At 38.8% G+C, this 16,151-nt stretch overlaps 1 protein-coding gene across 1 annotated transcript in view; it reads left to right on the top strand.

The window, feature by feature from the left end:
* Positions 1 to 336: 336 nt before the first annotated feature.
* Positions 337 to 16,151, top strand: part of USP6NL (USP6 N-terminal like) — a 99,250-nt gene continuing 83,435 nt past the window's right edge. Inside the window, exon 1 of the mRNA XM_052651090.1 lies at positions 337 to 409. Coding sequence (XP_052507050.1) covers positions 337 to 409 — 73 coding nt within the window. The remainder of the gene's footprint in view (positions 410 to 16,151) is intronic.

Genomic DNA, 16,151 nt, shown 5'->3' with positions numbered 1-16,151 from the left:
TGCTCAGTACTTCACAGATTACTTACATTTTGTTTTGTATATAACTTGTTAATGCTGTGCAAAGTTATACATTTTGGACTCTGAGGATGGTGGTTTTCACATGTGGCAAAAAATCACTTTGAAGCCTTCATTTCAAGGAGATGCAGCCCATCCACTCCTGTATCTTACTGACTGCTTCAGAGCCTTCAGGGAGAGCTAAGCAGAGCATGTATTCCTCTGGAGTTGAACTGTGCTCATTCTGAGCTTCCTGAAAGCAGAGATGCAGTGAGCTCGCGCTGGTGAAACCTGTTGGATTCCTGGGGGACGCAGCTGGAGCCTCTGGCTTGTTCACTAGCAATGATTCAAGTCTTGCAGATTGTAAAGGAGCTGGTGACACCATCCAGGCAGAGAGCAGCCAGAGCGAAGGAAGGTAGGAACCGCAGCAGGATGCACAATCGGAGCACTTTAAGGCACTTAGAGATTTTTATGGATATCGATTTAAGGAGCAGCTATCAAAGAGGAGTTTGAGTTAGACTGTGTGCTTTTGCTCTTCTGATGTATTTTGGTATCTGAACAGGATCAGGTAATGGCATAATTATTAACGCACCTCATTATTACTGTTCTGAAATCACAAAGGAGAAGCATATCATTTTATTATGAGGCCTGAAGAGAGAGGAGAGGTTGTGACATATCCATTGCAGCCGTACTTTCCTGCTGCCGGGATCCTCTCACAATATTTATTTTGGGGGTGAGAAGAGTAATTTATATAATCCTTATCTAATTTTAAAATCTAATGTTCATGGCAGAAATCAGAAGAGAACAAGCTTGAATTCCACCTATAGCAGAGCAGAAGGACTGCTTGGTTCTTATTTGTGTGAATAAATGATTAAATAATAGTAATAAATATGAATGTAGCCAGTGAAAGGTAGATCTTATTGCTTTTTTCAGTGAATAGTTGCTTTTTTCTGTTTATGATATATGCTTAATTCTGTTAAAATAGTCCAATATTTATAGTCTGTGACAGTTTTAAGATAAGCTGGAATACATTTTCAAAATCTTTTTTAATTGCATGCCTGACTTATGGATCTTAAACTAATGCAGATAGATCTTTGAAGAAGTATTAATACTTCTGTATTTTGATTTTTAGCATTTGAAGTAGTCTAGTTAATCTCTAAGATGACAGTTAGGAATTAATTTAAAAAATACAGGCCTTCAGCGAAGTTTGTAATACTGGCAATTTAACTAATTTTATCTACAGCTTAAAATCAGCCAGTTGATAAATTTATATGCCAGCTTTTTCATATGAAGGGTATATCATTCTGTTTTTATATTATCAGAATAGCATAAGCATACCTCAGATGATATAAAATATAGAATATTTTGGATTTTAAAAAAACTTGATATGATCTATGTTTAAAGTTAAGTTTATGAGATTCCTACAAGTCTTATGTAAAATGATTGAGAGTGATATTAGATAATGTAACATAAAATTTAATTAGTAATATACAGAATATTACAGCTGAAAGCAACTATAGAAATTTTCTTGTCTGTTCTCATTTCATGGAAGAATGAGGTATTTAAATGGACAAAAATGATCTCAAATCAAAAAACTCTTTTCATTATAAAAATGTGATAGTATTATCTAGGATGCTTCACAGTTATTTACCTCCTGTTTTCTCCTTCACTTTCTTCTGAAACGGAAGATTGTTTTTTATCTCTGAATAGCAGGATTCTAACAATTAGGCATTTTTTTTAAAAAGCTTGTTGCTTTTACTATTTCAGGAAAATATAAATTAATTAAATCCCAATCTGTTTGAAAATGTCAGATTCATACAGTTTGACCTTTACAGACAATTTTTTTTAAATAACTAGTTTCTTCTAGTTTATATATTTTCAGGCACAATCATTGTTACTTGGAATATATGTGGGGAAAGAATAATAATATTCTTCTTGCCTTTCATAATGCACACATACATATACTTACAAATAATGTTATCATATTGACAGGAAATACCATATGAATATAGGAAATATAGTACTAAAAGATACTAAATACTAAAGTAGAAGAATGGTTTTTGCTTTCAGATTTTTTTCACCTATATTTTCAGATAGAATTTTCCATGAAGCAGCTTATATATATAGACATTTTTCTTAGAAGCTTGTTTTTATCAAACCTGTTCTAATGGTGTTTTTAATCATTTAGCCAATATGTTTACTGTTAGTTTTATCTTTTTGCAAAGTAATGTTGTATTTTACCAATTTTTAATATTGGTAACTGCTTGAGAAAGGTAAAGTCCTACAGACAAATATAAAATAATGACTCATTGGAAGAGAGTTTTAAACTCAATTCTTTAACAGGTAGCATGAACTTGGATGGCTGCAGGGATTGCAACATTCCAAAGTATTGTGTTCACATTAATAGTAAATACTATGGGAAAATTGATTTGTGAGCAGAAGTATCAAAATTGGGGATGAAATAATTATGATAGATGCTTTGAGAAGTTTTCATCAATTAGTTTTCCTTGATATGAGCCAGTAAACAAACTTAAAATGTTTTAAGTAAGATCCAAGGGTACGGCTAAGAATTACTTTGGAGGAGAGAAATTACAGAATATTCATGAATATTTTCTCTTAAATTTTTCAGAATATTTGCCAGATCACTGCTTTGTCACTTGGTAGAAAAGCTAATCAAGTATCCCAGTCTACCAAAATTTAGTGAAGTGCAGTGCTTATTCACACTAATATTCTTTCAGGGATTTGGATTTTGCAGCAGTTAGCACTGTAAGAAAGGGAGAGAACTGGTGGTAGTACTATCTGAAGGATAATTCTCATGGATCCACACTCTATTCTAATGATGCTGGGGGAACTGCTGGAAGTGACTGACATTTGTAAGATAGTTGAAGTGGGTAGGAATATACGTTTTGTGGTATAGCCTTGGAAGACTAGGCAAAAGACAGCTGGTCTTCAGGAAAGTACCTTTGCTTTAAGGGAAGGGGGTTCAGATATGCATGTGTATGTGCTCATTTGTTTGCCATTCTCTCATTTATTCCCCTTTGTCAGGTGTCCTCTATTTGGAATACACTTTGCTAATCAATCACTGGGGATACAAAATAAGGTATGATCCCTGCCCATACCTGGGACAGAGTAGATCCCAGCTATTTACTGAGTAAGGAATGAATGGACGAATATATGTTTGTTTGTACAGCCTAGTTGACAGGTTTTTGTATAGCCAGGGCAGTATTGTGAGTTGTTTGTTTTGCCATGAGGCCCTCATGGGCAGGATTCAAGCAGTTTAGTTCTGTGGACAGGGAAGGGAATGGGATAAGTGATTCTACGCTAAATGGAAAAATAAAGTATCAGTTTACCTCTAGAATGACCTGGTTAGCCTGCATCTGCAGGGCCCAGCTGACCAGATTGGGAAGGAACCATGTCATAGAGTAGACTGGAGGTAAAACCCTACAACCTATTCAGATGTACATCAGGCACAAATGTAGTCATTGTAACTGTGTATTAGAAAGGCATCCTGTTTATTTGAACAAAAATATTTTGAGAATATTAAATATTTATCTTCTGGCTAAACAGAAGTATGCTGAATATATATCTTTTCTTAATGATTCAAGTTGCTCATTAAAAATTTTTTTTTGTAGTTAACAAAACCAGATGACCATGTTTATCAAAATTACTCTTAAAATCTGTAGATTGAGAGGGAAGCCCTGAAAATCTCTCCTGCTAGTAAAACATATGAGCTTTTGCTTCTGTCTTAATCTTTTCATTCTCACTTTCATGCCTTAGCACCTCTCCTCTAGATTATTAAAGTAGCTTCCTCCTTTTATTTGATAAACACGCATTTAATACTTATCGCATCTTAGATGGAAGGGTACAGATTTGTAAACTCTAGGAATTCATGTGCAGTTAGTAAGAGATGAAAGACAGTGATTACAATAGTATGAGGGGTAGTGTAATAGATGAGATGTCATGGGAACCCCAGGGGGGTACTGGCCCTGGTTTGGTAATTATGAGAGTGAAGGGATAAAACTCTTTGGTAAAGTGACAAATACGCTTATTTGAGCTAAGTAGCAAAGGATGTTTCCAGAAAAACATCTACTTCTGCTTTATTGACTATGCCAAAGCCTTTGACTGTGTGGATCACAACTAACTGTGGAACATTCTTCAAGAGATGAGAATACCAGACTGCCTTACCTGCTTCCTGAGAAATCTTCATCCAAGTCAAGAAGCAACAGTTAGAACCAGACATGGAACAACAGATTAGTTCCAAATCTGGAAAGGAGTACGTCAAGGCTGTATATTGTCACCCTGCTTATTTAACTTATATGTAGTGTACATCATGGGAAATGCCTGGCTGGATAACTCATAAGCTGGAATCAGGATTGCTGGGAGAAATATCAATAACTTCAGATATGCAGATGATACCACCCTTATGGCAGAAAGCAAAGAAGAACTAAAGAGCCTCTTGATGAAAGTAGAAGAGAGTGAAAAAGTTGTCATAAAACTCAACATTCAAAAACTGGCATCTGGTCCCATCACTTCATGGCGAATAAGATGAGGAAACAATGAAAACAGTGAGAGACTTTATTTTCTTGGGCTCCAAAATCACTGCAAATGGTGACTGCAGGCATGAAATTAAAAGATGGTTCCTCCTTGGAAGAAAAACTATGATAAACCTAGACAGCATATTAAAAAACAGAGACATTACTTTGCTGACAAAGGTCCACGTAGTCAAAGCTATAGTTTTTCCAGGAGCTATGGTTTTTCTCACTGTATGGAGATGAGAGTTGGAACATAAAGAAAGCTGAGCACCGAAGAATTGATGCTTTTGAACTGTGGTGTTGGAGAAGACTCTTGAGAGTCCCTTGGACTGCAGGGAGATCAAACCAGTCAATCCTAAAGGAAATCAGTCCTGAATATTCATTGGAAGGACTGATGCTAAAGCTGAAGCTCCAACACTTTGGCCAACCTGATATGAAGAACTGATTCATTGGAAAAGACCCTGATGCTGGGAAAATTGAAGACAGGAGGAGAAGGAGATGACAGAGGATGAGATGGTTGGATGGCATCACCGACTCTTTGGACACGAGTTTGAGCAAGCTCTGGTAGTTGGTGATGGGCAGGCAGGGAAGCCTGGCGTGCTGCAGTCCATGGGGTCACAAAGAGTTAAACACAGCTGAGCAACTGAACTGAGCAAAGGATGCATAAAGCTTGCGGGGGAGAGGAAGGAGAATAGGCATCTCAAGCAAAATAAATAGTGGAGGAGAGCTCAGTGCCAAACATGAGCTTCTATCTCCTGTGAAAACGTTTGGAAATATTCCTAAGGTGACAGTGGAAGAAAGGGAGAAAACTGGTCAGGTGTATTTGGCCAGCCTCCCATTGCTGTCTGAGCTCATTTTGTGAATTTGCCGTAGAACCTAAAGTTGCGACTTAACCTGTATTTCTAGCTGTGATGATCACTAGCTCTCTCCATGCACCCTCTGTGCCAGCAGCACCAGAATGCTTGCTGTTGCCCAGATGTGCTGCTCCATCAGGATGGGAAGTCCTTCCCTTTCTTCTCCAGCGACTTGCAGTCCTTATCAGATCAGCCTCCAAGGCTCAAAGGAAACCCTCACCAGGAAGTGCTCCCTGATTTTTTTCTTCTCTTGTCTTTCTATGTCAGAATTAATGATTTCTTTCTTTGTAATCTCGTAGCATTTTACTTTTGCCTCTATTACTAGATCTTTAAAATTCTACTGTACCTTACAATTGTATTTATTAAATCGACCAGTAAATGTTAATTGGAACAATGTTTTGACTTACTTAACGTTTTAGTTTCCATTCTGATTTTTAGCTGTGTTTTAGATAGTTGAGATTGTCATAAACTGATCATTAGAAATATTAAGTGAAATATTATAGCTAATAACATGGCAATGGAGAGAGAAATGTGTGATTTTTCCCTTAAGATATTTTGTAATGGTTTGATAGGTAATGGTTTTCAGCTTCAGTTCAGTTTCAGTTCAGTCGCTCAGTCGTGTCCGACTCTTTGCGACCCCATGAATTGCAGCACGCCAGGCCTCCGTGTCCATCACCAACTCCTGGCATTCACTCAGACTCAGGTCCATCGAGTCCGTGATGCCATCCAGCCATCTCATCCTCTTTCTTCCCCTTCTCCTCCTGCCCCCAATCCCTCCCAGCATCAGAGTCTTTTCCAATGAGTCAACTCTTCGCATGAAGTGTCCAAAGTACTGGAGTTTCAGCTTTAGCATCATTTCTTCCAAAGAAATCCCAGGGTTGATCTCCTTCAGAGTGGACTGGTTGGATCTCCTTGCAGTCCAAGGGACTCTCAAGAGTCTTCTCCAACACCACAGTTTAAAAGCATCAATTCTTCAGCACTCAGCCTTCTTCACAGTCCAGCTCTCACATCCATACATGACCACTGGAAAAACCATAGCCTTGACTAGACTGACATTTGTTGGCAAAGTAATGTCTCTGCTTTTGAATATACTGTCTAGGTTGGTCATAACTTTTCTTCCAAGGAGTAAGCGTCTTTTAATTTCATGGCTGCAGTCACCATCTACAGTGATTTTGTAGCCCCCCAAAATAAAGTCAGACACTGTTTCTACTGTTTCCCCATCTATTTGCCATGAAGTGATGGGACCAGATGCCATGATCTTCGTTTTCTGAATGTTGAGCTTTAAGCCAACTTTTTTGCTCTCCTCTTTAACTTTCATCAAGAGGCTTTTCAGTTCCTCTTCATTTCCTGCCGTAAGGGTGATGTCATCTGCATATCTGAGGTTATTGATATTTTTCCCGGCAATCTTGATTCCAGATTGTGCTTCTTCCAGCCCAGCATTTCTCATGATGTACTCTGCATAGAAGTTAAATAAGCAGGGTGACAGTATACAGCCTTGATGTACTCCTTTTCCTATTAGGAACCAGTCTGTTGTTCCATGTCCAGTTCTAACTGTTGCTTCCTGACCTGCATATAGGTTTCTCAAGAGGCAGGTCAGGTGGTCTGGTATTCCCATCTCTTTCAGAATTCTCCACAGTTTATTGTGATCCACACAGTCAAAGGCTTTGGCATAGTCAATAAAGCAGAAATAGATGTTTTTCTGGAACTCTCTTACTTTTTCCATGATCCAGCAGATGTTGGCAATTTGATCTCTGGTTCCTCTGCCTTTTCTAAAACCAGCTTGAACATCAGGAAGTTCACGGTTCAGGTATTGCTGAAGGTTTTCAGGTTATGTATGTTTATTTGTTGCTTTTTTCCTCTTATTTTCTCTTCAGCTTATGTTTAAACTATACCGATATTTTGCTACATGCTGACTGTTTTAAGTTTGAGAAACTGAAGTCATAGCATCTAGTGTGCTTTATTTCTTTGAAGTTCTCTGTGACTTAAGGAGAGTTTCATGCTCTTGGCCAAGAAAGAAGATGCCATGATAATTATTTCATGAGAAGCTGAGAAACAGCTGCTTGTGGCAGACACTGTCCACCCAGTCTCCCTTCAGTCTTTACTAACAGTAGGGTCTTGATTTTGTTTGTAGTGAGGTTGTGCTCAGTTAAAAGACAAACCAGCAGATAAACTGTTTCCTGAGATTTAAGCTACAGCCTGCTGGAGACTTCTGGGAAAGTTTTCCTTTTTGAGACAGTTGTCACCTCTGCTTCCTTGTTACATCTTTCTTTCCACCTGTTATGGGAATGTAATTCCTGGAGTTACAGCAGCCATAGTGTGACCGTGAGGACAGAAGCAATATGGTGGAAGAGAAACATAAAAGTCTGGACTCCAGTGATGCCAATGAGACCAGTGAGCATTTGTGTCAGCCTTGACTTGCCTGTAACTTTTTGGTTTAGTACTTGTAGTGAAAGCGATCCTCCTTAGTGTGGTATCCAATGTGGTTAAAAAAGTTAAAAAGCAAGTTGCATTTTTTAAATGCATTTCAAGCACTATTAACACTGTACTTTGTTCAGTGCTGGGTTTGGTCAGTGTTAGCAAGGAGTAGCATATATCCATCCCAAGTTAAAGCGTAGATATGGCCATTTTAATATGATGGGAGGGACACTGATGATTTGGGAGTCAGAAGACTCATGATCTAGTCATACCACTGTGTGAGTTTGGGCAACTGGCTAAATGTCTTTGTGTCATGGGATTTTCCATCTATTAGATGAATTTTCCCCTAAGATCTCATAGAGACCTGACATTCATATTCTACTACGTAATGCCATTTTTGTGTTTTGTGATAGCCTCTTAGATTAAAATATCAAATTTATAAGACCTGCCTGCCTACATTTACTCTTTTAAACACACGCAAACACATATACACAGTACATTGGGTTGTGTAATTAACTTAATGATGGAGAGCTCTTAGAGATTTCTCACAGTTTACTGCTCATGAATGACAGCAGTCCAGGGGAGGCTAGTTGAGAACATGGCAGATTGGGTCTCAGTCTTGAATTTGCTACTCACTTATTAGCTGTGTGATTGGGTCTCAGTCTTGAATTTGCTACTCACTTATTAGCTGTGTGATTGGGTCTCAGTCTTGAATTTGCTACTCACTTATTAGCTGTGTGACTTTCGGCAAGTTCCTTAACCTCCCTGTGCAGCAGACTCTTTATCTGAAAAGTAGGAATAATAATAACACGTATTTCACAGGAGTGTTGTGAGGATTGAGATAAGCCATATGAAGCGCATAGTATGGGCTAAATATAAGCTGCCATTAATATTTTTGTTGGTTTTGATATTTTTATCTTTGTTATTGCTGTTGATGCTACATTCCTGATCACTTAGATGGCTGATAGTTTGTTTAAAGGAGTTTATATCTGAGACAGAGTGTAGGGTTCTGTGGACAATGATCTGATTCAATATAGTGATACTTGTTACTATTGTAGTGTTGGCGGTGAGTTTCTTCTTTAGATTTATAATATTGGAAGTTGCAGTTGTATGTGTGTCTTGTGGGCAAAGTTAATTGATAAAAGTTTTATCAAAACTTTGTTTTAGGGAAATATACTCCTGTGTACACATCCTAATTAATAACTTTGGTTTACTTTTATTTTTTAAACTTTTTTTTGGGGGGGGGTATAGCTAATTAACAAACGATGTTGTGGTAGTTTCAGGTGAACAGCAAAGGGGATTCAGCTGTACATATACATGTATCCATTCTCCCCCAAATTCTCTTCCCATCCAGGCTGCCATGTAACATTGAATGGAGTTCTCTGTGCAACACAGTAGGTCCTTGTTAGTTATCCATTTTAAATACAGCAATGTGTACATGACCACCCCAAACTATCCCTACTCCCCCACCCCCAGCCACCATAAGTTCACTCTCTAGTTCTGTGAGTCTCTCTGTTTTGTAAGTTCATTTGTATCATTTCTTTTTAGTTTAACATGTGAAATGTCATATGATATTTCTCCTTCTCTGACTTCCTTAATTTGTTGCTGCAAATGGCATCATTTCATTCTTTTTAATGGCTGAGTCCTATTCCATTGTATTTTGTACCGTGCCTTTATCCATTCCTCTGTTGATGGACATTCAGGTTGCTTCCATGTTTTGGCTATTGTAAACATTGCTTCAGTAAGCTTAATAACTTTGTTTTAAATGTTATTTTAAAGAAAGATAGGTCATTTTATTTAGCTCATTAGCCCAGTGTATCTTTGTCTTTGGTGAAGAATTTCAAGAATAAAGAATGAATTTTACAGTCACTTCTTGAAGCCCAGTTATTAGGTATTCTGGCCTGGAAAACCCCATGGACGGAGAAGCCTGGTAGGCTACAGTGCCTGGGATTGCAAAGAGTCCGACACGACTAAGTGACTTCACTTTCACTTTGAATTGTTTAAACTTTAAAAATTGAATGCAATGGACTAGCTGCTTGGCCAGGGTTCCTCTCTTGCTTGTCAGTGGGCAGTGCTCTGGTGTAAAGAAGAGCAGAGTCTGATGCTCTGTCTGGCGTGCTACACTAGCCACCAATATGGGATAATTTAAGCTTAAATAATTAAAATTAAGTAAAATAAAACATTCAGTTCCTCAGTCATGCTGGCTGCACCCTAAATACTTGTTCCATTGGGCCTCACTGGATAGACTGTATGGGCTTCCCAGGTGGCGCTAATGGTAAAGAACTGACCTGCCAATGCAGGAGGTATAAGAGGCTGGGATTTGATCCCTGAGTCGGGAAGATCCCCTGGAGGAGGGCATGGCAACCCACTCCAGTGTTCTTACCTAGAGAATCCCAGCCTGGCGGGTTCCATCCAGTCCATGAGGTCGCGAAGAGTTGGACATGACTGGAGTGGCTTAGCACTCACGCCTCCCGCATAGATGACTGCTTGGGTTCGTTTCCTATATTCACTGCTTAATAGTCATGTGACCTTGGGCAAGTTAGTTCATTTTCCTGTGCCTCAGTCTCCTCATATGTAAACTTGGACAAAAGTTCTCCTGAGGTTGTTAATGTGGATTATGTGAGTCAACATTTGTAAAGTGCCTAGAACAGCACCAGGCATGTTGTATGTGCTTGTTAAATAAACAAATACGCATCGTGTTCAGATTTACTATGCTTCATAACTTGTGTAGTGATAATCTTTTTGTCCTTAATGTATCTTTTACTGCCCTTTTGAGAAAAAAATTATATATACTGACCTGTTTGAATAATTTTTTGTATTTGAATTTTTATATTTGACTGCGATTTAGAGTAGTGTTTCTGTCACTGGCTTAAAAAATTTACTGGGAACCCTCGCTGCTTTCAAGGTGAAGCACAGTTTTCCTTGTCAGGTACTTTAGGAGCTCCAGCCTACCCTTCCCAACTCATTTTCACTGCCTTCCAGTTCTGTCCCTTTGTTCCACTTTTCAGGTAATCACTGCCTTTGTTGTTAAAAATATTTAATGGTGCTGGTTTTATCTCTTCAAGTGGTATGTAAGCTCTCCTAGAATGTGTAGCATTATTATTTGTGCATTTAGTAAATGCTCAGGATATGCTTGGAGTAAAAGAATCTTCTGTTTTTGAAATGCAATCAGTATTTCTATTAATATCGAAACAGCTATTTGTCATCTCTGAAGTAAGGGCAATTCGAAACCCCTTTCACCGTCTGTGATGTCAGCACCAGAAATGTGCTCCATTTCTTAATACTCTGCTGCTTGGCTGTGCTTGTCTCCGTCGGGGGGATCTGGACCACGATTCTGACCACTGTAGGTCACTGCCCTGCAGCATGCTCATGACGTGCAAAGCACCGATTGGTGACAGATGTGGTGTTTCTCTTGGTTATGCATTCTGGAAGCATGGTGATTTTATCTTGATTTCCTCATATCTTTTGGTTATTTCCCATATTCTTTGGTTTGCTTTTTGTTACTTCTTTCTGTGTTTTTCCTGACTATTGTTGTTGTTGTTGTTGTTTAGTCACTAAGTTGTGTCTGACCCTTTTGTAACTCCATGGACTGTAGCCCTCCAGGCTCCTCTGTCAATGGGATTCTCCAGGCTAGAATACTGGAGTGGGTTGCCATTTCCTTCTCCAGGAGATCTTCCCGACCCAGAGATCAAACCTGTGTCTCCTGCATTGGCAGGCAGATTCTTTACCACAGAGCCACCTGGGAACAATTGCTTATCTCATGAATATAACAAAGGAAAAAAGTCGTTTAAAAGGAAAAATGTACCATCTATTTTAATAAGCAAAACTTAGTTTTCATATTTCTATAATAATGATACCTAGGTATAATTAAGTATGCAGGTCAGGAAGCAACAGTTAGAACTGGACGTGGAACAACGGACTGGTTCCAAATATGAAAAGGAGTACGTCAAGGCTGTATATTGTCACCCTACTTATTTAACTTCTATGCAGAGTACATCATGAGAAACACTGGGCTGGAGGAAGCACAAGCTGGAATCAAGATTGCCGGGAGAAATATCAATAACCTCAGATATGCAGATGACACCACCCTTATGGCAGAAAGTGAAGAGGAACTGCAAAGCCTCTTGATGAAAGTGAAAGAGGAGAGTGAAAAAGTTGGCTTAAAGCTCAACATTCAGAAAACGAAGATCATGGCATCTGGTCTCATCACTTCATGGGAAATAGATGGGGAATCAGTGGAAACAGTGTCTGACTTTATTTTTTTGGGCTCCAGAATCACTGCAGATGGTGACTGCAGCCATGAAATTAAAAGACACTTACTCCTTGGAAGGAAAGTTATGACCAACCTAGACAGTATATTCAAAAGCAGAGACATTACTTTGCCAACAAAGGTCCATCTAGTCAAGGCTGTGGTTTTCCAGTAGTCATGTATGGATGTGAGAGTTGGACTGTGAAGAAAGCTGAGCGCTGAAGAATTGATGCTTTCGAAGTGTGGTGTTGGAGAAGACTCTTGAGAGTCCCTTGAACTGCAAGGAGATCCAACCAGTCCAGCCTATGGGACTATCAACCAGTAATTCTAAAGGAGATCAGTCCTGGGTGTTCATTGGAGAGACTGATGCTGAAGCTGAAACTCCAATACTTTGGCCACCTGATGCGAAGAGCTGACTCATTTGAAAAGATCCTGATGCTGGGAAAGATTGAGGGCAGGAGGAGAAGGGGACGACAGAGGATGAGATGGCTGGATGGCATCACCGACTCAATGGACATGGGTTTGGGTGGACTCCAGGAATTGGTGATGTACAAGGAGGCCTGGCGTGCTGCAGTTCATGGGGTCGCAAAGAATCAGACACGACTGAGCGACAACTGAACTGAACTTACACTTTAAAGAGTTTATTTTCTCCATATGAGGAAAAAAGTGTAAAACCTCTGAACCTCTACTATAGAATGGTGTATGCCTGTGGTCTAAGGTCATACAGAATTCCCATTTGTTGTTACAAGTTGCTTAATATATAACAACATCAGTGGCAAGTCCATGATTTCTGTGGATAGCTGCATTTTGGACTCATATACTATATTGCAATATATTGCATCTGTGTTGTGCAGGTTGCCTTGAGTTATGCTGATGGAGAAAAGAGTGGATATTATAAACCCTGAATAAATGTGAGTAAAATTAGAGTAATGTGAATAATGAAAGTTATGTGTATAAAATTCAGGTGTAAATTGTCTTGGATTGTAACCGGAGGTACTCAGACGTCATCTCTGCGACTTTGATTCAGTGTTGTAGTGTTGGGTGTTTGGAGGTGGCCTGGGGGCAATTGGGAACTGGAAGACAGAAGCACCAGGTTCTGCTCAGGAATTCTTTAGAGTTGCCCTCTGCGTGTATCCCTGCTTGTTGCCCTGTGACGTGATACTTAACGGTTGCTTTTCAAAGTGCTGTGCCTTCATCACTCTCTGAGCTTCTTGAGGGCAAGGACCGCAGTCCATTCATCATTTTGGAGAAAAGTGAATTCTGAGAAATGCAGTGGTTTGTGAGCTTGTCTGATATTTGTTTCTCTCTAGCTTATCATCAAAGTGATGAATGCATATATGGGTAATAGGTAATTGGTATATTTAATCAGTTACCTAATTACTGAGAGGACTCAATTCTCACTTTATATTATTTTATTACTGAAACAGACTGCCCAGTAGATGTTATAAACATCCTCTAGAGAACAATTAGGTTTACAGTGACTTATTGTGCTTAGAATGCTACTTGGAATTAAATGTTTGTTTGTACTGCTATCTTGGTATAATTTAAATGTAATTTAGAAGTGCTGCAGTGTCTTGATTCAGATAACTTGCTACCCTTTAAAAACTGGCTGCTTGAGTATTGCTTCTCTCCCATTTGGCAGACGCCAGATGCAGTGATTAATAGAGGTCATTATGCTACTTAGTCATGGAGCGCTTTTAATGGCTATTACCTGAACATCTGCTGGTTTCATCACTGTAGTTACCCAGAACATCCAACACAATGTAGATGCTATGCTTGGAAAATTTGACTTGGGCTAATCTAAATTTCTACTTTAGAACATCTTAATATTCCTTTACATGTTAAATAATTGTCAGAAAACACTGATTTTTCTGTAAAGTGAACAATAAAAACTAGCAAGAAAAGAGTTTTGGAACGGTTGTTCTGGGTAGTCCTGGAGTCCCATAGGCTGAGTTCTCAGTGTCTGGTTGTCTGTGCACAGAATTGGGTGGGAGAAGCAGTGACTTTCTCATGCATTCTGTTATGTGAAGCCTTGACTGAAAATGTGGGGCTTGGAGTGGAATTGAAAGGAAGGAAAATGGTTACCCAGAGTCTGCTGGAAGAACGCCGGAAAGTGAGAAAGGGTCTGTTGATGATGGGATTTTCAGAAATAGGAACAAATACTTTTAAAATTTTGAAACAGGTTCAGTGCTTGCTTTGGCAGCACATATACTAAAATGGAAATTACTACAGATTCCCAGAAAATTGCAAAATATGATACTGAGAGGTCCCATGTATCCTTCACTCAACTTCCCCCAATGGTAGCACATTATAATAGTTGAATGATAGTTGAATATTATTCACACAGAATGATAGTTGAATAGCAAAGAATGATAGTTGATATCACAGAATGATAGTTGAATATCAAAACCAAGATATTGACATTGATGCAACTCACAGACTACATTCAGATTTTACCAATTTTACATGTACTTGTGTGTGTGTGGGGGGGATAGTGTATAATTTATGTAGTTTTATCACACATAGAGGATCCTTATAACCACCGCCAGTAAGATACAGAGCTGTTCCTTTGCCTTCAGAGCTGCCCTTTTATAGTAATACCTTCTCCTTTCGCCCTGCCTGCCCTTCCTGAACCCCCTGCAACCACTAATTTGTTTCTCATCGCTCTAATTTTGTCATTTTGAAAATATTATATAAGTGGAATAATGTAATGTTACTTTCAGGGATTGGCTCCCCTCACCCCCCCAATATCCATGCAAACTGTTTCATACATGAACCGCTAGTTTAGTTTTATTGCTGAGTAGTATCCCATAGTATGAATATACCAGAGTTTAACCATTTACCCATTGAAGGATATTTGGATTTTTTTCAAGATTTTGACCAATACAATTAAAGCTGTTATGGACATTCGTATCAAATATAGTTTTTTTGGTGGACATAAGTTTTCATTTCTCTGAGATAAATATCCAATATGATTGGTAGATTGAATAGTAAGTCTTATTTTCCAGGAAACTACCAAAAGACCAATATTTTATTTCTCCAAAACTTAATTACTAATGCCTGATAAAACTGGGACACTGAGAAATTAGTCAGTTCCCATATGATTGTGTTCTATAAAATTCCATGTCTACAGGTCAAGAGACAATCAAGTGGACATTTGGCTGATATAACAGATAAATTACAGAGGTACGTACGGCTAGTAACATATGAAGGGATTTTGAATGTTACTGAGAATCAGACGACTGTTTGTTGATGGGCTTGTATTTAGATGTAAGTAATTTAAAAGCAGACGGAATGGCTGGAACAGTCCAGAGTGGGTAGTATGGCAGGTACATTGGGCAAGAAATGCCTTAAGCAATCCAGATATTTTAACTTTTCTCCTCAGTAACACTCAACCTTTGTCCTTTTATCTGCACGGTGGCTGCTGCGTCCCCACCCTTGGGTCCAAGAGCCAGTCAGGAGAAAGGGAAAGGGGGAAATCTACAGCAAGTGTCACCTGTACAAAGAAAGCAGAAACTTTGCTTAAACCATCAGCTAGAATTGCGTCATGTGCTGCCAGCAGCTGCAAGGGGACCTGGGGAGCAAGCATTTTTTTGTTTTTTTTACTTGACGCATTCTTGCTGAAAAGACATGGGGTGTTCTTAGTAAGGAAGATGTGAGAATCTTGGGTAGGCAGCTAGCAAACTTTGTTGGATAATACAGATATGAAATGTCATGTGTGCTTAAGACTGACTGATATTTAAAAATATGAATATGTTATGTAAGAGGTTCTAACACATTGTTCATAAGAGAATAAGGTTTATGATGGGTAATATATTCTTTATCAGCATTAAGGGTTGTATTTCATCCAGTCTGTCAGTACAGATTTCTGACTGTTCTGTAGAAATACTGTCCCTTGCCTGCACAAGTGCAGAAAGATCTCCTTTCTGTAACATTGTTTGCATAATATCAGACCACTAGGAAGTATCTGAATGTCAGTGAGAGAAAAACTCTTGCATCATGTTATATCCATACAGTGGAGTACAGGAGAGCCCACGAGTAAAAATAATACTTGCTTTATGAGAACAGGTTTGGAAAACAGCCATGAAATATATGTTAATAGGAAAA

This window comes from Budorcas taxicolor, chromosome 13 (assembly GCF_023091745.1).
Source record: "Budorcas taxicolor isolate Tak-1 chromosome 13, Takin1.1, whole genome shotgun sequence".
Lineage (NCBI taxonomy): Eukaryota > Metazoa > Chordata > Mammalia > Artiodactyla > Bovidae > Budorcas > Budorcas taxicolor.
This window is presented reverse-complemented; position numbering and strand designations above follow the sequence as displayed.